The following is a 27499-nucleotide window of genomic DNA, read 5'->3' on the forward strand; positions in this document are numbered from 1 at the left end:
GGTAAGAAGAGACAAGTTTTGTTGATAAGATTCTCTGCCTAGTTTTTAAAAACTTCCTAATATTAGCATTTTATAGATACTTTTGATTGTGACCACACACTAGACTGGTACCTATAGAGATCTCTTTCTGAGCTTAAACTGTACCTAGGAGACCATCATACTCATAGTTTTGACTATTTATCCCCAAATCTCAGTTTCTTATTCATTACTTGTAAGCCACTCCTGTCCGCTCAACCTTGTAAGAATTCTAGTTCACCGTATTGAGCTGGCACTACATTTCTACTTTACTTGAATACCATCTCCCCTTTCCAGAATTAACACCAAACTTTCATATGACAAGTCCTAATATAGATGCCTGGAGATCCTACATCTCCCATTTCCTTGTTTTCAATTTAACTTGTTTGGAGACTTGGCAACAGTCTGAATGAATCTGAATCACAGAATTTTAGAAAACATGTAGCTCAGCCTCTAACCAAGCAGGAACCATATTTACAAGGTATCTGGGATGGTCATGTAGCTTATGTATCACTTATATTTTCTGTATTCCTGATGCTCTGGCATCTGGGGCCTTACCAATATGGGATGGACTGGCCTGCCCAGAGTTAGCTAATTCCTCCAGACAGCACACTACACGCTTCAGAAGGCTGCCTTTCATTTGCAAACCAACCAATCCAGAGCCCCCACCCCCTTTATCAGGCTCTCACACTCCAGGTCAGTATTCCCCAGTCCTAGTCACCCCAGGACCACACAACTGAGGATGGCTTCTATACCCCCGAGTCTGCTGAAGCTATTCAAACCAGCCCATCCGAAGCATGTCTTCCTGCCTTGCCTGTGGAAACTATCATAAAGGCTTGTGCCGTGCTTTCCCCTTGTTGCTCCTGGCTCCTGACCCACTCCACTGCTTACCTGTGTGTCCCTGTGTGGCATAGTATGCCCTTTTCTCTTGTGAACGATAACAAACTATCTTTTTCAATGGCGGTTGTCTCCTGATCTGTTGGCTTCCCATACCTGCATAATTATAACACCCACATTTTAAAACAACTGTGAGAACAATTCCAGGGACCAAAAGTTTATTTCTTTGCAAGGCAGCAATTTCATCAGTGAACTACTGTCTGCTTTCCTGAACTGAAATCTGCTTCCCTGTACCTTCCAATAATTCTGTCTCCAGAGGAACCAGAGAATAAATCTACCCATTTTTTTCAAGTGACAAACAATCAGATATGTGAAACACAACACACCTGTGATTGTCTTTCAGGAAATAAATTTGTGAGAATCACATACATGGATTTACAGATTTGGGGGGCTTTATTTCTATTATCTTTTTTATAATGATTAGCATTTCACAAGTCATTTTGGCTACAATAGCCCAGCTGATTGAATATTTTCTTCCAACATTTATTCATGGCTTAAGCAGAACCTCAGCAGTGTGGTAGCCGTGGCTGGTCTATCAGTGTTCTTTCTATAGTATAGAGTCTACTAGAACTGGTCTCCTCCACGTCGCTTCCCGAGCACTATTACTTCCCTGATTTGGGGACCAGGTGTATCGTGGTGCCTGGCATGGCATTAACTAGTTTCTGAATCCTTTTAAATAAATTGCCATGAAACACATGTATCATGTGATTAAGTAATTGAACTGTGATTCTACTGCAGCTTTTCAGAGTTTTAGGTACGATGTAAAATTCACCATTCTCTAGTATACAGGACTTCCTCCAGAATCGCTCTTTCCTCTTATCTTTTAAAGGTATTTTTTAATTCCCAAAACAATACATGTTTATTGTATGAAATTTATTAAATATAAAACAAGACTAATCTTATTCCCAAGGTAGATATATTTTTGTGTATATCGCTTCATACTTTTTCATATACATAAGCCTCTAGTTTCAGTTGTTTTTTTAAAGGATATTATTCATATACATACAAATGTTTAACAATTTGCTTTTTTCATATATCAGTATATCTTGGATATTCTAGAGCCATACTTATGAATAAATTACAAGTAACAGAGTTCCTTCAGGTCAGGGACTATCTTGTTTAAGTATTTATGAAACACAACACATATATAATTCATTTGCTGAATGACTACATTGTAATGATTCCTACGTTAACTATAGATGACACATTTTAGCCAATGCTGGGATCATTTTTCCTTTAAATTTCTGTAGAACTCTTGGGTGGGTGATGTGTGATTCATTTATATCACTAATTATACTTAATATTACTGCTTATACCCACTAGTTTAATATTAGGTTGGTGCAAAAGTAATTGCAGTTTAAAAGGTTGAAGGTACTTGCAAAAACCGCAATTACTTTTGCACCAACCTAATAATTTGGTCCCAGTTATTTTAAAAGAGCAAGTTAAAAGGGAGTCTCATATCCAGTAAATGGGAGAGCAATAGTTAACTGATTCTACTATTTTGTTTCCACTCATTCACATTAACAGCCCTGTTAGTTCCCAACAGTATTTCTGTGCCAGGTTGCATAAATAATGCAAAGTGATATAAGTGGTAGTTTATATTCTATTTATGAGTACTATGCTTGGTTAGATCTGTGTGCAGGGAAATTCCAGTTTTGATTACAGATCCTCTTCTCACAATTATATCTAGTGTTTTTGCATTATCTAAAAGAAGTTTTGATGTAACATATTTTATCAAGATTTGTCAAAGATTTTACTCACATTTCTAGCTATGCTTTTGCTGTCCATATCTAGACATATTTTAAGAAGTAAACATACAATAATAAAAAAGATATGAGCAACATCCTGCACCTATTTTTGCTAATGATTAAGAAAAACCTTAATTCAAATTATATTTTATATCATTCTTAAATTAACTCATAATAGTTTATAATCCAAGTTGAAAATATATTCAAGTAATCTTAACTAATAAGTCAAAGGCAGTTAAAAGCCAAATTCTCTTTTTCTGGTTTTTAATATTGTCATGTGGGGCGGCCTGCGGGGTCTCTGCTCCCGCTCCCCATACAAGAACGCGGGATATGGTGAGGCCAAAAAGGAACACCCACGGAGCCATAGGTAGGGGAGTCATACCACTATGGTCTCACTGGAGGCTGGGTTCACTGGACGTGCGACCTGCTGTCCGTTTTGTCTGCAACCCACCGACGACTCTCTTTCACTCTCCTCCACTCTCCTCCGTAGCCGCAGCAGTTATATTAGTGGCCAATGGCTCAATGGCTACAGCTGACGGCCAATCAGCCACAGCTGATGGCCATCTACTACCCGAGCCAGCACCCCTCCACGTGAGGCCGAGAGCCTGTAAACTACTTTCTGGGGCTCTGTCCCCACAAATATGTAACTGATTATTTAAGGATTCTCATTGTTTCCCATAGCTAACATTACAAATCCCTTGCAATGTTTAAATCACTGAAATAATATGAATAATAAATTATTAATTTTCAGTCTCAGGATGCATAACTACACTAGTGTGAACAAACGGATTTTTGCAATGTACAGAATCAAGACAGTGGACAATGTTCTCTTCAGCCAGGAATCAATGCAGATCTTTGTGTTTTAAAATACAAAAATGTTTTATGTCTTACCTACGTCTATTTTTAGCTGTCATTAAATATTCAAGCTTGTGTATATATACTGTATTAGTATTCTATTGGTATCATGAAAAGCTTTATTTTTACATTTCTCCTAGCTCAATGTAATTTTTTAAATAAACTTAATTTTTTTTAGAACAGTTTACATTTAGAGAAAAATTGAGACAGTAGTACAGATATATCCCCTCTTCCTGTTGTTAACATCCTACCTTAGTATGGCACATTGTTACAATTAATAAATGAATATTGATACATTATTAACTAAAGTCCACAGTTTATTCAGATTTCCTTAATTTTTACTTACTGTCCTGTTTCTGTTCCGGGATCCCACATTATATTTACTTGTCATGTCCCCTTAGGCTCCTCTTGGGTGTGACAATTGCTCTGACTTTCCTTGTTTTTGATGACCTTGATAATTTGGAGGAATACTGCTCAAGTATTTTGTAGGATGCCCCCGGAATTTGTCTGATGTTTTTCTCAAGTTTAGACTGAGGTTATAGGTTTTGGGGAGGTGATTTCCCTAAGAGGAATTAGATACCTACAGATTAAAAATACATCTAGACTTCCAACTGTTGCAATGGACATAACTCATATATCATTTTTAATACTGTGCATATCCTGCAAGATTAAAGAATATGATAAAAAAGGTTGGCTTTTAAAAAAATAACTAAGAGGTAGATAACATTATAAAGACAGCAAATGGTAGTCATTTTAATTTACTTTCCCAAGTAAGCATGTTTTCTATGAATTAAAATTACTAAGACAGAAAGTCAGAGAAAAAAGCATAAATAACAAACATACAATTAATTTAATTCTATGTATCTTCAGAGGTAAAATTTGGGACTTATGTAAATAAACGTAACTTAAGTATATCTCTTTTCAGAGTACATTGCCATGTTTTTATCTACCAAATAAGCAATAAATAAATATTGTACAGGAGTCTTTTGCCTGTAGAGCAAAAATAGTCTGTCTTAAATTCTTAGAAAATTTATAGTAGGTAGACAATCATTCTCAAGAATTTATCTTGTGAGAAGTGGTTCTCAGACTTTAGCAGGTATTAGAATCCCCTGAAGGGCTTGTTCACATGCAGATTCCTGGGCACTATGCCCCACAGTTTCTGAGTTAGTAGGTCAGGTCGGTGGGGGGCTGAGAATGTGCATTTCTAACAAGCTCCCAGGGGATGGCGATGCTGCTGATCTGAGGACCACACTACCAAACCCACTGCTTTAGAGTCAACAAGGAAGCTACATTTATTAAGTGCCTACGATGATTAAGGTGTTTTATATATATTACCTCATATAACTAGCTATATACTCTTATCAAGCAAGTGTGATTATTCCTTTTATAAATGGGGAACCTGGGCTCAGAGAGACTGAAAAACTCACCAGAGGGGATAATGGAATTAGGTGGCAAAACTATAATTCAGATCTCCGATTCTAATGCCCCTCTTTTCCTAGTACAACATACTGCTCCCTCATTGATAACGGAGTGAAATGTATGCCCCCTTGCATGTTGATTGAAAAAGGAGACTGTACCAAAGATGTGTGCAGTGATTGGTTCAGGTTAGTAGGGTAAACTAAAGGACAGGGATTCTTACTGAAAACTAGGTATGGGTCATGAAGAGGATTCACTTATTTCTGAACTTCTGAAATAATCCAGGATGACATGAATTTACTGTATAATTAACAGAACAGGAAGAACATGTATTTAATACAGTAGTGAATATTCCTTAATTACCATTATTTTATTATTCCTTATAGGAAAACACAAATAAAAGTGCTTAAAAGAATAATCTCATTTACATTTAAGTTTAAAGCATCATACTATTCTAAATGTCTGCCAGTGTACACTATATCACCAATCAACCATTACTTACTCTGGTACTGAAGTGATAAAGGTTAAAAGGTTAATGGTCTTCAACAAAATAGTCAAACAATTACTAAAACATTTATCTCCTTTCGTAAAGTAAATCAAAAGCAATGACATACAAACAAAATAATTTAAATTTTAAGAAAAGTATACATTTTACAGTAAATAACTTGCTAAAAATGAAGTTGCCAATAACATAAATTTCTGTCACTTTTTTACACAATATAGAAAAGGACACTGAGACACAAAATTACTGGACTGCAGACTTAAAATAGTTAATGAGATTTAAACTTCAGAATGACAAAAACTCACCCAACTCCATATCTCTACCAAAACAAATATTTTATGTAAGAAAGATTCCCTTTTAAATATCTATATACACATTTCCCCTTAATACTGATAATCAAACCCATATATTTATTTAAATAAGAATTAAATAAACTGCCCAAAATGCCGATTTCGTATCACAAAACATTGAGTATTTTAAATCACAATTTCCAGGTGGTATACATTGCTTAAACAACATTAACAAGCATATTTTTAAGAATATATTTTCGTCTATAGGTCAGTTAAAGCTTTATTAAATGGTAAACACTTTTAATAGTGCAGAGATACAAGTTTCAAAAACAAATGCATTCAGAAGATCTGCTGTTCAAATAATATTTTTTCAAAACCAGGTGGAGGAGTATGATAAAATTCACTGAATTGGCAATCCAAAATTGCACTGTCATCAACTAGAGATAGAAAAAGAAAGAAACTAAATTAGAAGCAAACACCTTAATTTGAATGAATACATAATTATAAAATAAACTGTTACCATAATACCATAATACCAATAGGCAAGAAGAATAAACACATCTACTGTCCAGGTTACAAAACATGATCCTACTGGGTAAAAACAGCCACCATGAAAAACAAAATTTATCTATCAAAAACACTGAAAGGATAGACATCAAAATAGTATTAATAATTATCTCTAAGTGGTGTGATTATGGATAGTTTTCATTTTTTCCTTATTTGCCAACTTGTATTTCCTAAATTTTATGCAATTAAGATGTACTACTTTTTTAAAAGTTTCATTTTGAAACAAAATTATAGATTTACAGGAAGTGGCAAAAATAATACCAGTCTCCAATGGTAACACTTTACATAACTACAATACAGTGTCAGATCCAGAAAAGCAACAGTGATACAATGCTGTTAACTAGACTCCAGCTCTTACACAGCATCTCCATGTTTTTACCAGAATTTGCCCAGGAGAAATGAATGCATGTATCCATACAAAGACTTGGACATGAAAGTTTGTAACAGCTTTATTTTTAATGTCCCCAAACTAGAAACAACCTACAAATCCATTAACAAGTGAAGGGAAACACAAATTGTGATATATCCACACAGTAAACTATGCTATTTAGCAATAAAAATGACTGAGTTACTTAATTACAACATAGATGCCTCTGAAAATAATTAGGCTGAATGAAAGAAGCCAGACAGAAAAAAAGAAAATCAAACTGTATGGTTCTACCTACAGTGTACTCTAAAAATGCAAGATAATCTATAGTGACAGACAGCAGATCAGTGGTTGCCTGGTTGGGGCTCGGGTTGGGAAAGGTGAGCAGCAAGGATTGTAAGTGAGCAGGAGGAAACTTTTAGGGGTGATGTTTGTTATCTTGACTGTGGTAATGGCATGGGTGTTCACCTTATAGCCATTTGTTAAACTGCACATATATATTTAATGAACATTACTAAATATTTTATATTTCATAGTAAGTGCATAAAACAAGTTAAGTATACTGTATTTGACATTCTTTAAAGTCACTAGTGATTGTAATGGGTGGTTTCAGTGAAGTGGTGGTGAAGGCAGCCAAATCAGGTTGAAGAACAAACGAGAGATAGTGAAGACAGTGGTGTGGGCAATTCTGTAAGAAATGCAGCCATACAGAGAAGGGTAAGCACAGGGCTAGTGAGGGGTACGAGTTTAAGGGAGGGATTTTTCATATGAGAATGACTTGGAATGTTCATAGGCATTGAAGAGAGAGGTTGATGACATGGGATATAGATGAAATAACCGAGAAAGTGAAGTCCCAGATTTGGGGTATTTGAAATTTAGACTACAGACTGAGATTTTTTGAACATGAAGGGTAACACTTCCTCTGAAATGGGATGGAAAGAAGGCAAGATTGGAGTCGATCCAGAAAAGCTTCAGGAGGGTAAGGAAGGGAAGGTGAAATTCACTCTTGATAGCCTGTTTCTTTATAAAGTAGAGGGCACGGTCGTCTGCAGAGAATAAGCAGGGAATTCAAGAAGCATGCTGGTCTCTGGAATATTTAGAGATGTAAAAAATTTGCCAAAAAATATTGAGAGCTTAGATTACACTGGAAGTCATAACTTTGCAACGACACTTTTCTTCAGTGTTCCACAGCATTTTCTCTCCACAGGTTGGATGTAAGAACAGACAAAGTGAATGGCTGGATTGATTGACGATTAGGGATGGGATGGAGGACAAAGGGTAAGGGAACTTAAGTTTTATTTTTAGTCTATGATAGTGTCAGACTATTAAAATATTTGGCTTAATTGGGCTGATTTATCAACTCCAATTTATAAAATATACTTATATATAATTTACTATGTATAACTTTGTTATGTTAAAAATAATGTTGAATCAAATAAACAATTTAAAGTAACAATTTTATATGCTACTCATTTGTATAACTCAGTCAATAAATAAATATATTCTACCTATATTTATTTCATTTCTCAGGCTAAAGTATTTTGAATATTAAGCTACATTTCCTAATTTAAGTAAATAAAAGAATTGCTTTTAGGCTTGCCCAATATGGAAAGAAAACTAACCTAAATCAGGTTTAAAAATATACTTTTACATGCAAAGACACAGAAGGTAAAATCATTGAAAAGTATTTTTTAGGAGAAAGAAGACTAATAAAAACCTTAATTAAAAAGCAAAGCTTTTGTTATTACCACACTAGTAAATATTCCTATTTGTTATTGTTTACTTTTCTGACACCCCAGTCTGTCCTCACTAATACTGCTAAATTTCTAGGGAAGTACTACAAAAACCTACTAATTATTTATTATTACGGCTCAAATCTAAGAACTTAAATAAAGTAGTTTAATGAGAAAATACTTTTATATCTACTAAAACCATAGGCAGCAAAATCATATACCTGTTGATTTACAGTTGATAACAAAAAATAAAGCAGAATGAGTGATAAAGGCACTCTGGCTATTCTTTTTTTTTAAAGAGAGATACCTTATTTTTTAGAGATACACATAAAATATTTATGAATAAAATGATATAATATTTGGCATTTGCTTCAAAATAATCCAAGGAGGGGAGGGGAAGAACAGGAGTAGTGTTGGGGGTAGATGAAACCTGATTGGCTATAAACTGATAAATATTTGAAGACAGGTGATGGATATATCGGAGTTCGTTATACTATTCTCTCTACTTCTAAACGTGTTTGAAATTTTCTATAATAAAAATTAATTAAGTGGTACAGGGTTATCTCTTAAGTAACCCAATTCTTGGAGGACACACTTGTATAGAACATATATAGTACTTATACACCTTTTATTGGGAATAAAAACCTTCCTTAGTCCTACAAATTAGGACTGTGATATCCTAGTGAGTACATTTCCTATAAAAAAGTCCTTATTAACAATGTGTCCAGACTTCTGCATGATAGTTATAAAGTTACGAGAAATGCCAAGCAAAAGTTAAGACATATCTAATCATACTTAGAAATACTTTAGCTTACCATAAACAACTGGATACACGGTCCCTCGTATACCTGATGCTGGACAATGCATGTTTTTTCCATTCAAATATACATTTAATTCTACATGGTCATATGTAATACCCTAGGAACAAAAGAAAATATTAAAAACGATAAAAATGTAAATGTTGCATAAAAACGTGAACAGTCAGAAAACACTGATTATAGAGCACAGAAACACAAAAAATTAAACAAAGGGTCACAAGAGCTTTCATTACAGTTTACAATTTGGTATAATTCTATTTGAACTGAGCTAAAAAGATTGGTGATGTGTGTGTGTGGGTAGGGAGATGAAAATCCCGAGAGTCTACATTAGAAGTAAAACAAATGATATCAGTTTAAATTCTAGTATTATATTTAGAGAATCTGGAGTTTATATTTTGAATATTCAAGATGACATAACTACTGCATATTGAGAACAGAGAGATGGTTTAAACTCATACAGAAACACTACTTCTATATGTAGAATGTTATCTCAAGGGAGGAAAATAGCGAAGTTTTCACCATTAGGGCTTGCTACCTGTCACTGTTTTCAAGTCATGAAGAAGTATCTTTATACGCATACAACTTATTTCCCAAAAGAAATAATATTGTATTTCTTTACCTGGGTTTCATATATGGCAAGTGTATTACTAAGATAAAGCTGGTATTTACAATCAAATATATAGGTGACCCTAGAACATCACAGACTGAACTGCGCAGGTAACTTATAGGCAGATTTTTTTTTCAATAAACACCTGCACTGTTTTCGATCCATTGTTGGGAGTCGCAGAGGGTCAACTGTATGTGTGATCTACGCCACTTTGTACAGGGTACTTGAGCACCCACAGATTTTGGTATCCGTGGGCAGCCCTGGAACTAATTCCCCGGCAGATACTGAGGGACAACTACATTTTGGGGGAGTCAAAAGTTATATGCGGATTTTTTACTGTGCAGGGGGTCAGTGGGTACCTCTAACCTCTGCAATATTCAAGGATCAACTGTAATTTATAATTAGTATCAAGTTGAAAAATAAAAAAAACCCAGAGCTCAAAAGATTTTGAAAAGAACAATTTGGGATGAAAAATGTTACTTTGTACATTATTAGTGGTATGAAAATCACAATAAATAACAATTATTATTATTAAGATGCTGGAAAACACTTAGATAGCCTGTATTACATACGAAGCACAATTCTAGGCACTTCATATTTACTCATTTATTCCTCACAGTAAGATAGGTATTATTGTCTCCATTTTACAGATGAGATAGCCAAAGCACAAGAGGTTAAATAACTTACCTAAGGCTGTATAGCTAGGAAGTGGCAGAGCTGGGATTTAATTTGGAATACTTATTCTTAATTGCCATGTAATTTTAAAGTTAAACTTGTAAAACTCTCTTTAAAACTTTACATAATAGCTGATGACAAAAAGAGAGCTTTCCTTGGAAGAATTAAAAATAAACAGCAGAAAATTTTCAATAGAGAAATCCTCATTGACCAAAAAGCAACCACTTCAAGGATTTCTGACTGGATCAACTTATAAGCTTTTAAGAGGTAGAAAAAGCTCTTACAGATAGATGATCTAGTCTTAACTCACTCACTTTCCAGTTAAGACATCAAAGGCACACATAAATCAATATGCTAAATGCTATTAAATATTCTCTTCAAATCTTAGCAAAGTAAGGGTTAAACAATGATTTATTGATAGTTAAGGAATATTGGGGCAGTCGGATGGCTCAAGTGGTTAAAGCTAGAGTTCTCAACAAGGTTGCCGGTTCAATTCCCACATGGGATGGTGGGCTGCACCCCCTGTAACTAAAGATTGAAAATGGCGACTGGACTTGGAGCTGAGCTGTGCTCTCCACAGCTAGACTGAAGGACAGTGACTTGACTTGGAGCTGATGGGCCCTGGAAAAAAATATTGTTCCTTAATATTCCCCAATGAAAAAAAAAAAAGGAATATTGAGAAAGGTAAACAGATTGCCTTTATTTCATTTCAGTTTAGGTATTTAAATATAATAATAAAGCTAACTGATGGCTAGGATTCGCTTTTTTAATAAAGAGGTATGTTTTTATTTAAAAAACAAAAACATAGTTACATAAATAAAAAACCAAGGGTGTTACTCTGTTTATAGGACTACAGGAAATGGAACAGTTCAGAGCAGTAGGTTGTCATCCAGGCAGTCTCCACCACCTGGTGGCAGCATAACCTACTGCAAGCAAGTTGTAAACCCAAGCCTCCAGGGGATACAAAACCCCAAGACCAGAGAAAGAAGTGAGGAAGGATGAGAAACCCCAGCCCCCATCAGCAGCATTTAGTTCAAGTATATTCTAACTTAATCTGTCCTTCTATATGATCTAGAAATTAGGTTTGATTTGATATAATCATGCATTTATCAATAATTGTTTGCAGGTTTAGTGAACAGACTCTGAAATGAGACTGCCTGTGTTAAAACCCTGGGATCACCCCATACAAGAAGTTACTTCACTCTTCCTAATCTGTAAAATGTGATAATAATACTACCTATTTCATAGGGTCATTAATGAGGATGAAATAGTTTAACCTCTGACAGGCACTTAAAACAGTGCCTGTCCCATAATAAATGCTATGCAAGTATATGCTATTATTATTGCCTTGAATGTTTATCAAACCTCTCTGGAATTAAACTGAAAAATGCAATTTTAGAATGTAACTTGCACTTTTCAAAACTGCTTATGAAAGGAAAAATTATGCATAAGCTGCTTCAGGTATGCCTTCCTAGCGCTGCTGTAGGTCCTACTGGTACTGTGTGATGACTATGAATATAATCATTTGGTTGGATGCTGAAAGCTTATTTTTCTTGATTTATCCTCTGAGAGTGGTATATGACTGAAATTCTACACATATGAGAATGTTTTTCCTGTCTTATAATCCATTCTACTTTTCCTAGGCCACAGTCAGCAATTTGGTGAAATTTGTTCTCAAGTGTTTGAATTAGGAAGATAAAGTTAATGTGGTAATGTTTTACTTTTCTTGATTATGCATACATTTCACCTTTTCTAGTCCTCCTTTTATAAAATGGGCATGAGAACTCAAAGTCTAATTTAATAATGCTGACTGTCTAAAAATGACATTCTTAAATCTGTCAATTTTGGTATCAGTCATCTCAGTGCATGAAAGAGGAAGGCAAGAATAATGCACAGTAGAAGTTTAGTATATAAACAAAGGAAAACATTTGTTACTGATTATCCTTTCTTATGTTTGAATTTCATCTTTTAGTATAAACAGGTTGACAGCATCAACTTGACTTCAAGATTCTCTTTCAAGAAAACCATTTGAATAACGGTGTTCTGTATTACAGACATCTGGCAATGATCTACAAACACAGAACCAACTATTCAAAAGGAAGAACAGGGAAAAGCAGATTTTAAAAATAGTTTATGCCTTTCAGCTCTTTTTTTCTTTAGTCAATTTAGGAAAAAAAACTTTCAACAATTTACCTACTTAAGAACTAAGTGTTCTTCATATTTTTTAAATTGAAGAAAAGAGATCAGACCATAATTAAAAATCTTAATTTCCACATCTTTCTTTTCTCCAAAATACTGTGTGTTTCTTTAATTCAATGACCTGAATTACCTTGTCTGTGTCATCTCATTATCAGAAACTTTCCCTTGTTATTTACATTCCTTTGTACTTGGTACCAGAGCCAGGAACCCATGGTTCTGTGTATAAGGGCACCTTTGCTAAAGGAGACCCAAGAACTCTGTTCTCAATCAATAGCTAATAGCCTGAACTCAGTGTATCAGGTTCTCGGATAACACCATATGAGATGTAGGAGAGGAAGTATCTGGAAAAGACAGAAAAGATTACATTTTCAATAGGGCGGCTTTGATTAATAAAGCCTTAGGATTTCGAGTCCATTTCTTTGAAGAGTTCTGAAAGTGAAGTAAGTTTAATTAAGATTAAGTTTAAGGAGGACCTAACACTCCTGATAAAGTACTGTTAAAATTCTTTAACAGAAGTTCATAACAAATTAAGTAATAAATGTCAAAACTTTTCTCTAAGAGATCTCTAGCTGGACAAATACCTACTATTTCCTAATATAAGAGTCAGCAAACTTCTGTGGGCCAAGATTTCTCTGATGTGAGAGAAGCAGGAAACATTGATCAGCAGCCAAGCTGTCATTAATTTTCCTGAGTGGAAATAAGGGTTCATACTGATATCCCTGGCCAGCGGCAGCTCTAGAAAGAAGGCAGTTAGGTAAGGTGGCAGTGTCTACACCAAGTGCTCTCTTTGCAAATGTAACACCTTAGTCACAATATAGTCACAGGGATATGAAATACAGTATGGAGGATATAATCAATAATGTTGTAAAGATTATATAGGGTCCCAGAGGGGTACTGATTAGGGGGATCACTTCCTAGACTGTGTAGATGCCTGACCACTGCACTGTGCACCTGAAGCTGAAGTAGAATAAGACTGAATGTCAACTATAACTATATACGAGTATATACTATATATAGTCACAGGATGTGGAGTACAGCATAGGGAATACAGTCAACAGTATTGTAATAGCTGTATACGATGTCAGAGGGGTAGTAGATTGGGGGAGGTGGGTTATCACTTTGTGAGGGGTACAAATGTCTAGTACGTTGTTTTATACACCTGAAACTAATAAAAAAAAATGTACCACCTTATTAGATCTAATCCCGGTGCTTTGGAATTCAAACCAGACTCCCCGGCAAAACTACATATACTAAAAACAGTTCAAGTTTACTAATTTACAGTGTAAGACAGCTCCAAAAGAAAGCTTACCACCACATCTCCCTCCTGTGGAAGGCTGTTGGCTGGCAGCCTATTTTTCTCCTCGTTGTTGTGGTACAGAGCTCCGTCATTTCTCATCACCAGACTGTGCACATCTCGGCCAAGGGGAATCTGGTTCAAGTTAACTTTCTGAGTTGCGACGCCAACACCCCAGATTCCTAAAAATATAATGATATTCTTTAAAATATAATGAACTATTTTTTGTTAATATTTTTTTAAAATATCTTTAAAAGGTAGTTTGCAAATTATACTATGTTTTCTACAGACACAGTACAGCCTAGGATATAAGAGAGTGAGCCCTGAAGTTGTACTGCCTAGACTGAAAGCCTGACGTACCTATGTCACCTTGGGTAAGTTACTTAACCTCTCTCTGCTTCCTCACCTGTGAACTGTGGATCACAGCAGTACTTACTTCACAAGGTTATTACAAGATATAGTGAGATAATTCAAGGAAAGCACTTGGAACGGTGTAAGTACTAAAAAATATGGGTAAGTAAAGCACAGAGTAAATATTTTAAAATACTAGCTATTTTCATTATTCTTCTTCTCTAAAAAAAGTTTTTTAAAACATACACATTAAATTTAAATGGCCTAGGGTTCTATTTCGAGCACTACTTTTGAGAAGTGAGAAATTAGTGTGTTTAGTTTTTGCATCTGTAACATTTGACAAATAACATATGACTTGGTCAATATAATGGAAAGGAGAAAATTATTGGTAAAGTGTAAAATCACTTTGTTATCCAACCTTAAGTCAGTGAATTTAAAACCTTTAGGCCTAAGCTGACTTGTAAAGCAAGCAGCTCTTCTTTTAACAGCCAAACAGAATACCTGGATCTCTGGATTTTGTCTCAAACCATTTCCTTCCCAGTGTTTAGCAAAATCAGTTAGGACAAATTCTATAAATGGAGGAAGATTTGAAGACCATGTTGTCAATCAGTTTTTCTGGATTGAGTGAGACCATCACACAGCTGCATGTCTGAAACTTCACTGTCTTGTCGTCCTAAATAATTTGACTATATAATTTAACCTCCAAAGTGGGACAATTTTAAGAGTGACAAGAGGTGATACAGCTAATTTCACAGGACAACAGTTCTAGACAGTTATGGAATCTCCTTACTCCTAAAGAACTGTACATGCTGTGATACACTTTGGTACAATTGCCTCAAGCTTTCATTGAGAGGTCAACGCTACAAACTCCAACAGCACTTCGATCCAAGGGTATCACTGAGGTTATCATGTGTAACAGAAAATCCACATCAAAGTTTGTGTTAGCTTTAAGGCTCAAGAAAATATATGCTTCTCTTGAGAAAAGGGTGGTGTACTTCAGAAGATTTCAGTAACCAGGGACTTTGAAGCCAGTGGCTTAATTTATAAAAGAATGGAATGGAGGGCAGTTTATATTTATTTCACTCACTCAAGAAAAATCAGTATTTAAAACTAATTAGAAAACAAGCCTCCGAAGAATGTTTTATATCATTCAAGCTAGTTGGGTAGGAGTAGGATTAATTTACTCCACTTTAGTTTCCTACGTTGTACCTATGGTTACTCATGCTGTATTTCACTAGAAGTTTCTTTATAATAAACTTTAAAAAAAAGTTTCCTTATATTCAATACTGCCACAAGTTAACTAATTGTTATACTAATTATAATACTCAAGTAGAACTGTTATACAACTCAAGAAACTCCATAAATTTTTAAAGAGAAGCATAGATTTTAATCTTCTTTCAGAATTCTAAATCTGCTGACTCTTCAGATGACACTGAATCAGAGGATTTTAAGATAAGGTAAGAGAAAAACTCAGGATCATAAAATTGATATTATCCTAAGGTAAAATAGCGAGAGTCTACACCTTATATACTCAACCAAATGAAATGGTACACCTAGCTTCCATTAATAATTAATGACATTAATAATAACACTAGTGCCATACATTGATCTAGTATGTCCTGCCTTTAAAACACTTTCATAAATATAGCTCATGTGAAGCAGGAAGCTCCTGTAATCCCATTTTATACATGAGAAACCTGAGCCTAATTTAACTAAATTAACTAATTAAACCAGAATCACACAAGGGGTAGAAGAAAATAGCTTCTGGGTAAGAGCTTGGTGTGTTTTCTTTACCTCATTAATCTTTCTTGTATATTGAGAATTACTCCTAATATTTAGAACGTTTAGGACTTTTAATAGTAAAGTACCATTATACCAACCTGTGGACTGGATTTTGAATTCAAAGTAGCTTTTGTTTTGGTGTAAAGGTGCACTGGCTAAACAACCTCCTGTTCCACATATTCTTCTTCCATTTTTAACAATAACAACATCTGTTCCTAAACAAAAAATACAAACATTGTGTAAAGTTTTGTATTTTCTTATCCAATAATCAAGGTTAATTTCTGTTTCACTTTTAACTCTTGGTCTACAAAAAACAGGGATACTACATGTACTTGGAAATATAGAAATAGTGATAAATTGTTTAAATATTTAATTCATTATTTTTTCAAAAAGAACATTTATACATTTAATATTCATTTGTAGCAAGAAATCTTATTTAATTATGCAGTTTCAAATAAGCTGTAGTAATTCAGAATTATACTGAATATTTAAAATACTTTAAAAATAGAAACAGGCTAACTTTCTTCAATTTTTAGCCAATAAATCAGTTTGATGATTTCATAAATCTCTTCATTTAAATGAAAACATAAACACTTAGAAACCTTGGTAAATTAGTATGATTTTCAATTCAATCCAAATGAATTAAAACAATATACTAAAAACTGGCTGATTATCTACTAGGTACAAAGTACTAAGCTAGTGCATTAGTCAAGTAAGAAGTGAAGAGTACACGGAATATGGAAAGGAATCTTTGTTCCTGAAATAGCTGACACTGAAACATGATAATTTTAGGATCTTAAAAATGTTTATAAGATAGCTACTGTCAATTATATTGCAAATATGTAAGTAAGGTTTTTGACATCATTAACGCCTTTTGTTCTCATGGAAATTCTTAGTTTAGGCTCAAATAACATTTGATAGATGAGAGTGAGTAAAACCCTTGATAATTTGACCCCAATACCAATTATTTTCCAAACCTTGATTTAGGAAAGAATGTATATCAGAGAACATAAAGAGACTTAATTCTAATATGTAAGAAACATCCCATAACACCAAGGCACGTGACTCCCAAGATCCGTGGCCAGTATCACCGTTTCACTGGTAATAAGTGCACGAGCCAAGCAGATCTGGCTATTAGAACTGTATGGGACTCCTTCAGAGGGGGTGAAACAAAACTAGAGGATAGTAACCAGAGGTATTAACAAGCAGGCAGTTCTCTCATTAACTCACTATTGAAGTCATATTTAAATAAAAATTATTTGAGACAAATACGTAAGAGAAATGCAAAATTTTCAGACTCTTACAATTCCAAATTTTAGACTCTATCACAGACACTCTCCCTTAAATAAGGTAAAACAGAGATCCTATTATATAATTATTAAAAATTCATCAGCATCCATTTTTTTTTTCTCATTATACATGTTAAACCTCAAATTCTGAGAAAGTACCTTTATAAATAATTTACATCTGGCTACAAAATATACCTCCAGCAATTTCAACTGGAGACCATCCAGGGCCCAGCTCCTCCTTGATGGCAAAGACCATGTAGTGCTTGGCATCTAGCAGATGCTTAACAAACAACTGATACAGAAATGAATGAGTAAATATGCTCTGCTAAGCACTATGCAGTGGACATGTAGCATCTGTTTTCCCTCTCCCAACAGACTTCTCTCTGGAGATCAAAACAGTTCCAAGGAAGCTGACTCAGTCTTTTCAGGAGTACAGCTTTGACCCAGGGAAAGTCAATCAGTGCATTCCACATTTCTTGGCTACAGTGATCGAGTGAAAAAACGGTTATATGACCTAAGCCACTACAATCAGGACTTTTGCAGAAAATGTAGGGATAAAGAGACTCTCTCATTCGTGCTGGACCGGAATGAGGAAGCCCAGGGAGTGGCTATAAGTTACCATGGAAGCCAGCCTTCAGGAATAAGCAGCAGAAGGCAAATGAAACAGACGAAAAGAAACTCTTGGCAGCAAAGTCTTTCCTGGAGCTCCTGCTGCCTTTGTATTTTTTTCAGTTATGTGAACCAATAAATTTCCTTCCCTGTTTAAACAATTCTGAGTTGTAATTTTTACTACTTGTAACTGAAAGCATCCTAAGTGAAACACATTTCAAAGAATTATGCAAATAAATGGTATTTTCTTTTTCTTCACTGGCAACATTCTGTGGTTCCCAACATACTAAAACCTTCTAATAAGAAGCTTGTATAGTAGGTAACTTACTATCTTGGATATCATCTTAAGGTGCTAAGTTAACGGAAGTATCAGAAGACCCTCAATACAATACAGGCTACTCTCAGTTGAAACCACAGTACCAACTCTGAGCATGGTATTATTCTCTAACTTCATTATCATTTCTTATCTCCAAGACATTCTTCTAGGTACTGAGATGTTTTATATAGAAAGATGAATATATTCAGGGAACATTCTGGAGTGTTTGTGAATCATTAGGAAACTATTTTAAGCTTATTCCTTTTTTTTTTTAAGTACAAAGATATCCTATATTTGGATATATGGGATTTATGTTGTTTTATTAATTAGAAAGTCAAGGCAAATTTGAGTACAGTCAGAACACATATGAACACAGCCCAAGAGCATGTTTTAAGAAACATTAGACACTTCCAAATGAGTGGCATCCCTTTCAATGTAGCTACATTGGAAGACATTCATTTCTAAAAAGTCATTTCACAATTACATGCAGAAGATATGGCAAAATGAAAACATTTACAAACACTATGCCAAAAGAGGAATTCCAAAATGGTTTTAAGCAGCATCACCAAAGTAAGTGACAACTTTGAAAGAGAGCATTAGTTTGGATATGAAATGCACAGACTATTTTATTTTTTTAAAAATCACATTCTTTAGGTTATCTAATATAACCTTTCACATATCCAAACCATGCATACTTGCTCAGTATGCTGCTCATATTTTCAACTTCAGATGAATTTATACTTGATACATATAGGTACTCCTAACTCACAAGCCTTTCCTCTCTTTCATGTTACTCAGTTTCTAAAATCATGTTTCTTCTGTGATTGAAGAATGTGAACTTACCAGAAGATAGGTTAAGAAAAAATGTCCATGCAGGTAGAGAGTTTGAGGATGACATTATTCTACTGAAAGTTGCTGGGCAGCTTTGGAAAAAGAACATAGTGGAATGAGTACAACTGCCCAGCTTTTCACTGAGAACCGACTAGAGAAAAGAAATGCTTAAAAGAGCAAACTGCATTTGGCAGGAGACAGAAAGAGCTAAAGCTGATCATAAGCTCCAGGAACTAAATATGGTCTTCCCTTACTGTGTTCCCAGCACCTAAAACAATGCCTGCCACCTGATGGATAGTTACTCAATAAGTATCAATTGAGTGAATAAATGAATGGAAACATTTTCTCTGGGAAATTTTAGGATTTGAACATCCCGGTCTAAAAAAGATGGATAAGAAATAACTTAAAGAAGTATACATATACATATACAGATATATTTATGTACTAAGGGTCTGTATTACACTTGGGAAATCCGTGAATTAAGAATAAATACCCAGGTGCAAAATGGTATACAATTATCACATTTGGGGTTTGGTCTATGCTATAGAAATATAAAAGTATAATGGGCAGAGTGTTTCCAGAATTATAAAGAATGTGGGCAGGAGAGGGTTTTGCTATAAATATTAAGAACTGCTTTTGTTATTTCAATGTATTGTCCTTTAGCCAATGAGAGATGTGGGAAAAATCGACAATACATAAGTATATCTAGAATAGAATACACAAAAAGACAGTACTCTAACTAAAATATAGTGGGAAATCTCTCCTAGAAACATACTCCAGAAGCAGGGAACTAGATGGGAAAAGTCTAAGAACAGAAATAATATGGTGGTGAAAGAGGCTACAGAGGGAAGAGGAAGAACGTAATTAATGGATAAGAAGTTATATGATCACTTGAAACTGGGAGGAAGAGAAAAGATGCAAAGGAGCAAAGTGCTGTTTTATTTTGCAATCGCTTGACCTGATGGGAGGAGGCGAGTCAGATTAAATTACAACACCTTTAACCGTGACTAAGGAGGAGTCGGGCAATGGGAGGTTTTAGCTGAAAAGTCAGGTTATGACCAGGGTTGCAACTCCAGCCTTCTGCAATTTGCCTTGTTTTGACTTTGTAAGGTGAGAGAAAAATCACTTCGAATAAAACAAGCTTCAACCTATAAATGATGGGCTAAAGAGAAAAGTGTCAGGGCGGAAGGAGAGGTGATCAGACCATAAGCCCTTGAAAAGGTGCAGGTTTTGACTGGAGCTCGGCAGCAGGGCACTGCAGGAGGAGCACCAGAGCACTCCCCACGCCCCTCGCCTGGGGACACGTGAGGAGTCTCAGGAGGCGGCAGCTCGGAGGACATTGCTGTGAAAATGGGTAGGTCCACACACCCATCTCCCGATGACAGGAGCTGACAGGGCTGCGTCGCCTTGAACAAGGAACCGGGCCGAGGTGGAGTCGCCTGGCGTCTGGAGGAGATCCGCGAGACCAAATGGGGTCAGGGCAACGTCGCTGGGGGAGGAGCGGGGGGCGGCGCCCCGCGGGGCAGGGCCGCGAGTGGTCCTTCCAGCCTCGCCCTGCCCCCGACCAGCCGGAGGCACCCGACTCAGGGTGGGCCGTTGGGTCTGGGGAAGGGAGGGCCCTTACCCATGTGCTGCGTGTCCAGCTGCACGGCCGGCATCTCCTTCAGAGGAATGTGCCCTGTCCCGCCATCTCTGCAGCACCGCAGGCAGCAGAACACCGAGGCAGCCATCACACAGGGACCACCGACTTCGCCTCTGCCTCTGCGTCTGCCGCTGCCGCCTGTCGCCCTTACACCGCGGCGACACCGCCCCCGCCCGAGCACGGGAGGTGTGTGCGTGTGGAGCGCGGAGGCCGGTACAGCGACGCCCTAGGCAGGGAGGGCGCAGCGCAGGCTGAGGTGAAGCTGGCCTGGGCGGAAGAGCGGAGGATCGACCGGTGGTGTAGGGCGGGGCCGGGCCCGGAGGACGGCGGGGCTAGGGGCGGGGCTAGGGGCGGGGCGGGGCGTGACGGCCGGGATGCCAGGCCGGGGACGGCATGCGCCTGCGCGCTCGGTCGTTTTCCCTTCGTGCGGCCTCGCGTGTGCACCTCAAGGGCCGCGTTGGTGTCTGCGTTCTCTGCGCACTTCAGGGGTCCTCGGATGCTGTGTTTAAAAACAGTGCCCCTCCCACTTCGACATTATCTTTAGTGATGAATTGACAGAAACAAATCAGGCTAGGGGAGTGGGAGCTGATAAAAAAGAACCCCAAGGTGCTACTCCCACGCCCAGGGCTGGGAGAACTTGGCCTCCACGGAGAGCCTCCCTCCCTCTACCGTGGCTGGTTTCTGAAGAATTTCTCCAAATCCTAAATAGACGTACAGGCCCCACGAATAATACTTGTTAGTGATTGCACTGTGGATGCCTATAAACTGTCTATAAAGTACTTTCTTGGTAACATTTTACACGTGGAATTTTCTTTCACTGAAATCCTTGACTATTATTGAGAAGTGTTGGTGTTCCAGTTTCCCCCCCGCTTCCCCCCACCATTGGGATGGAGGGGAGACTTGAATAGAATGTTGGAGAGAAAATGTTTCTGCCTGTCTGTGAGGCAGGCACTCTTTCACATACGTATCTAATTGGATTCTTGAAAGGTTTCAGGGTGGATATTCCCATTTTATAGATGAAGAATTAGGCTTAGAGGGATTAAATAACTTGCGTAGCCTCAGATGAATAAACAAGATGGAATTCAAAGGCCATCAGTATGATGCCTAAACCTGTGTTTGCCCGATCAGATCGTGCTGCCTCTCAAATTCTGAAGATCTAACTCTTGTGATCCATGCCACAATCCTCTTAAAGGTGCTCTCGGTTCAAAATGCAGATTTGCACTTTATTTTTGTATGGTTCATTAATCTCCATATTGGCTACAGCTGCCATAACTCATGTATAGACAATAAAATAAAATTAGTTGTTATAAGGTAAAATATTTGTTCAGAAATATGATTTAAAGTAGTACATGTGTTAAATGTATAATAAACATTCAGGTCATTTAGGTTAGTCACATCTTCAATGAAAAGCCAGACTATTAGATGGTTGTGAACTGGCCATTACTGTAGGGGCAGAATTGCCATAGTCTTTCCTGGCTAGAAAAGTTATCTGGTGGAGTGTTCCCCAGTGCCCTTTGCCCCCATTGTAGCAACTCAAGTGTACTCAGCAGTGTGAAGCAAGCAAAACCGGTTAGCTCCTAAAGTGGACTTCCCTGTCTTGGCAGATGAATGCCATCCATGAGCTGGCAGACCTTATTCCTTCTTATATCTGGGATTCTATTATCCTTTCATTATAATTTTCAAAGGAATTATCCTTTCTTTTTGAAAAGCACAGCACTGAAGATATTTTGACAGTCTTTCACAGCTATCACTTTAAATAACAATCACAAATAAAGCCTACAAAGTTTCCCAATAGTTAGTTAGAAGGTCGTTTATCTAAGTCAAAAGCAATAACTGAGAATGACTACTTTACCAAAAAAAAAAAAAAAAAAGGTCTGTCTGCTTCAGCGACATACACCAGGAACCCAAAAACTGATAGGACAATAATGTAAAGCATGTGTTTCCGAGTTGAGTGTAATGTCATGCTCAGGATTTTCTTTAATAGTTTTTATGCTAGCCAGACATCTCCTGTTAGTGAACTTTACATTGTACTTACTGGGTCATACAAATGGTTTCTTTCTTAAAAACTCATTAATCAATTATTATGCCAAAGTTTTTTCTTAGGTTAATACAAACCATATTTGTGATTTTTTAAAAAACCAGAAGCATTAAAAAAAACAACAACTCATACTTCTAAAAACTAAAAATGTTTCTGGTTCCTCGATTTATTCATTATTATAATTTTAAGTAAGAGTAACTGACATTTGTGTAGTGCTTACTATTGCCAGGCACTATTCTAAGTTATTTTTAGAAACTATTTTAATCCTTGTAACAACCCCATGTAGCAAAACAACCTCCACTTTATAGATGAGGAGGCTGAGGCAAAGAAAAGATTAAAATGGTGCTCAAAGTCAGTCAAAAAGAGATGACACTGCATTCAAACCCAGGCAGTCTGGCTCTAGTTTTTGTGTTCTTAGCTGATTGATATACAAGCTGCCTCCCTAAGGTACTACATTTAAGAATGAATTCCTAATTTTTATTTGTTTCCATCTCTTATCTCTGAAATTGACATTTAAATTTAATCTGGATTTGCTAAACTATAAAGTATTTCACCTACATTCAACAACCAAAAATAAGAAAAATAACATTGAGAGCCTTCCACTGCAACCACTCTGCTCTGTTAGCTGCAACATCGAACACAGGGGTATCCTTCATAGTGTGTCTCTAAAGAAAAAAGATACATGGTATTTTCAAATACTAAAACAGTTAAGCCAGGTTGGAGACTTGGACAATACATTGTTCTGACATTAAGAAAGAAAGAGAAGATGGGATGGAGGAAAAAAAGGAATTTAATAGAGGTACAGAAAAACAATAATAGAGAGTAAAGCAGAACTTTTTAATATTGAAAAGAAAGAAAAAGAAGCCAATAGCAAGTGCTCTATAAATAAGATCCCAGGGAATAAAACATGTGATTTACCAAAAACTTTCAACTTGGAAGAACTATACCTTAATCTCTTTCCCTTCCATGGAAGACAAAACAGGCTGTTGTAAACCCAAGGGAGTTCTGTGATCCCTCCCCAACCTCAAGTTCTCTTACTCAAAATATGAGTGTCCTAGTACACTTCTAAATACCATTTCCTCACCAATTTAGAGTCTAAGTACTACACTATAATAATTAGGAAAAAGACACATTGAGGATTTAAAAAAAAAAAAAAAAAGGAAAAGGGTCATACCAAAGTAGGGTTTGCATTCCCAGAAGAAATGAAAGATGAAGGAAAGTAGTTAGTCCTTGGATTAACACTCCTTGTCCAGTAGTACAGAGGGTACTTAAAGCCTGTAACTTGTTTTCAAGGGGCTGATGATAAGTGTTTTGTACCAAGTTTCTATGGCCAAAGATAAGGCTACATAACCTGGTGTTATGGAAGAGAGGTTGGAAAACACTTAGCTGTGCCAAATATTTCAAATAAAAGTTTCCCAAAGCATCTCAAACATTCAAGAGATTCTGTGTCTTTGGACTGCATTAGGGCCAGGGAGCAAGAGGTCACCATCTCCATATTATGAAATCAAAAGGGAATGCACATTTGCAGAAGGACCAGAGAAAAAAATACTTCTTGGTATATACAAACAACCAAAATTATAAGTATCTCACTAAAATTTTGAGGGAGATCCTGAGATGTTTCTAGTAACAAGGACGGGAATGGATTATTAGTTAAAATGTACCCAATACTACTAATTTAATATATGTACAATGTCATTTAGTGTCTATGGTTTTATTTTTGTGAAGATATTTATGAGTTTTTCATAAGGTTTTACTTACATTTACAATCCCTCCAAACCTATATTCTCAGTAATGGTCCTGCACATGAATATTCCATGCAGGGGTTGTCAGAACCTTGATTTTAATGTTGAGCAAGGACTATTGTGTTTCCATCTGTTAAGACATGAGTGTCTATGATTGTAGATGTGATTCTGGGTAAAGTTAGGGTAGTTCTAGGCACAACTAGTAGGCCATCAGTATGCTAAGTCACAGGGAATGGGAGACTACTTAAAATTGTTGGTGAAAGTTTATAAAACTCTGTAATATTTGAAAACTGCTTTTTAAAAAGTCCAAAACAAAACATATCAATCCAAGATGGTGGAGTAGATAAATGCTGGGCTTGCCTCATCCTGTGAACACATCAAAATTAAAACTAAATTACAGAACATGCAACCTAGAGAACCATCTGAAGACTAACTGAACAGATGTTTTATATCTAAGCATATAAAGAAGAAGCCATGACAAGACTGATGAGAGATGGAGACGTGAAACAGGCTGGCCCCAAACCTCTGTACGGCAGATGAAAATCAGGAGAGCTAGTTTGACTGTGGAGGTTCCCCATGGAGGAGCAAGAAATCCCAGCCCCACACCAAGCTCCCCAACCTGGAGTACTGGTACTGGGAAGAGGACCCCCCCCACAACATGTGGCTGTGAAAAACAGTGGGGATTCTGAAAGACCAGATCGATGGAAGGCTGCAGGAAACCCAGACATCCTCTTAAATGGCCCACTCACAGACCCCACTTGTAGGCATTTACCTTGGGCTCCGTTTTAGGGACGGTGACTCAGGGGGCGGCAAGGCCATACAGGGTGGGGGGCAGATTGAAGTGTGGCCTTTGGGAGTGGTCTGGAGAACAGTTGGCATTTGCCCTGTGTGGGGTCCTCCTTCTGAGCAGCCAGGAGATGGGAACCATCTTTCCTGTGTTGAGCCTGCCCCCTACACTTACGGCAAATCTGAATCTGATTGGTCAGGTCAGCTCTGCAGCTGCCTCCTGCTGACCCACTGTGACCCCACCCCACCCAACTTTCAAGCCACTGCAAAAGGCTTTATCAATAGCTGAATCTTGCCGGAGCTGGCAACTAGCAGCGGGCCTTGGTGTGTCCTGGTGTTTTGCGGAGCTACTCCAAGCCTAGTACTGGTAGCAGCCATCCTCAGTTCACATCATGGCCTCTCCCACATGCTTCCAGGTCCAGCACAGGCAGCAACCAACTGTTGATCACTTTGTAGCCTCAACCAGGTAGTCCCAGACTGGTCACAGGCAGTGTCTGACCTGGACCTGCACTGGAGTCCCTCACAAGAGGCTCCAGAACAAACATACATGGAGATTGGCTTCAGACCACAGAAGAGTACCACCCAATTAGCTCCACAAGCAGCACACACAAAGAATGGTCTCAAAATACATCAGAGCCTGCTGGGGTGAATCCCACTCCATGTGGTAAGCCCCCCAGCATAGCAGCACATAAGCTGTGGACATGGCCAAACCTCACAGCCAGTCAGCCTGAGGATCAATCCCACCCAATGACATGCTAACAACAATCAATGCTCAAATATAATAGGAGACCACACGGAACCCACACAAGGGATGCTCCTGGAGTACCTGGAGGAGGTGACCAGGGAGACAGTGCCACTGGGCCCCATAGCACCCCTATCACATAAGGTTACCCAGCAAGAGATGTAGCAGATCTACCTAATACATAGAAACAAAGAGACAGGCAAAATGAGGAAACAAAAAAATATATCCCAAATGAAAAAATAGGAAAAAACTCCAGGAAAAAGAACTAAATGAAATGGAGGCAAGCAACTACCAGATACAGGGTTCAAAACTTAATGACAACTTCAACAAAGAGAAAGCAGGCATAAAAAAAGACATAGAAACCATAAAAAAGAACCAATCAGAGGTGAAGAATACAATAATTAAAATAAAGAATACACTAGACGGATTCACCAGCAGACTAGATGAAGCAGAAGATCAAATCAGCAATTTGGAAAACAAGGTAGCAGAAAACACCTGATCAGAACAGCAAAAGGAAAAAAGAATCAGAAAAAAATGAGGAGAGTTTAAGCGACCTCTGGGACAATATCAAGCGTAACAACATTCACATCATAGGAGTACCAGAAGAAGAAAGCAAGGGATTGAGAATCTATTTGAAGAAATAATGACTGTAAACTTCCTAACCTGGCAAAGGAAATAGACATACAAGCCCAGGAAATGCAGAGAGTCCCAAACAAGATGAACCCAAACAGGCCCACATCAAGAAACATTATAATTAGAATGTCAAAAGTTAAAGACAAATAGAAAATCCTAAAAGCATCAAGAGAAATGCAAGTAGTAACTTATAAGGGAGCTCCCATAAGATTGTCAGCTGATTTCTCAACGGAAACTTTGCAGGCCAGAAGGGATTGGCATGAAATATTCAAAGTGATGAAAAGCAGACCAAGACTCCTTTACCCACCACGGCTATCATTTAAAATCGAAGGACAGATAAAGAACCCAGACAAGAAAAAGCTAAAGGAGTTCACCACCAAAACATTATCACAAGGAATGTTAGAGGGACTTTTTTAAGACAAAAAATAAAAAAATAAAAATAAGATAAAAAATATGAATAATAAAATGGCAATAGTTACATATCTATCAACAATTACTTTAAATGTAAATGCATTAAATGCTTCGATTAAAAACATAGGGTGGCCGGGCAGCCGGATGGTGCAGTTGTTTAGAGCATGAGCTCTGAATAACAGAGTTGCTGGTTCGATTCCCACAAGGGCCAGTCAGCTCTCCACAACTAGGTTGAAGACAATGAGCTGCTGCTGAGCTTCCAGAGGGGCAGCTGGATGGCTCAGTTGGTTAGAGCGTGAGCTCTCAACAAGGTTGCCAGTTCAATTCCCACCATGGGACGGTGG

General features: G+C 37.2%; 1 protein-coding gene across 2 annotated transcripts; it reads right to left on the reverse strand.

Moving 5' to 3' along the window:
* Positions 1-5282: 5282 nt before the first annotated feature.
* On the reverse strand, positions 5283-21107 carry SPRYD7 (SPRY domain containing 7). 2 transcript variants are annotated; one of them, XM_019748066.3, is made up of 5 exons: positions 20786-21107; positions 16215-16331; positions 13999-14165; positions 9206-9308; positions 5283-6160 (listed from the first exon to the last, which is right to left on the reverse strand). In XM_019748066.3, the coding sequence occupies exons 1-5, from the start codon at positions 20889-20891 to the stop codon at positions 6063-6065; spliced, it is 591 nt and encodes a 196-aa protein (XP_019603625.1). In that variant the 5' UTR covers positions 20892-21107; the 3' UTR covers positions 5283-6062. The 2 variants fall into 2 exon arrangements, with proteins under 2 accessions (XP_019603625.1, XP_074186027.1); XM_074329926.2 differs by lacking the exon at positions 20786-21107 and adding an exon at positions 19174-19243.
* Positions 21108-27499: the final 6392 nt, after the last annotated feature.

Source organism: Rhinolophus sinicus, chromosome 16 (assembly GCF_057876585.1).
Source record: "Rhinolophus sinicus isolate RSI-liver-muscle chromosome 16, RSI-T2T, whole genome shotgun sequence".
Lineage (NCBI taxonomy): Eukaryota > Metazoa > Chordata > Mammalia > Chiroptera > Rhinolophidae > Rhinolophus > Rhinolophus sinicus.

What these genes read in the sequence shown, in the direction of transcription:
- SPRYD7 (XM_019748066.3), bottom strand. Translation starts at nt 20,891, where the DNA reads ATGGCTGCCTCGGTGTTCTGCTGCCTGCGGTGCTGCAGAGATGGCGGG. An exon ending in CACAGGAGGGAGATGTGGTG is followed by an intron (nt 9,309 to 13,998) that starts GTAAGCTTTCTT and finishes TTTTGTTCCTAG; the next exon opens with GGTATTACATATGACCATGT. An exon ending in CGTGTATCCAGTTGTTTATG is followed by an intron (nt 6,161 to 9,205) that starts GTAAGCTAAAGT and finishes TTCTATCTCTAG; the next exon opens with TTGATGACAGTGCAATTTTG.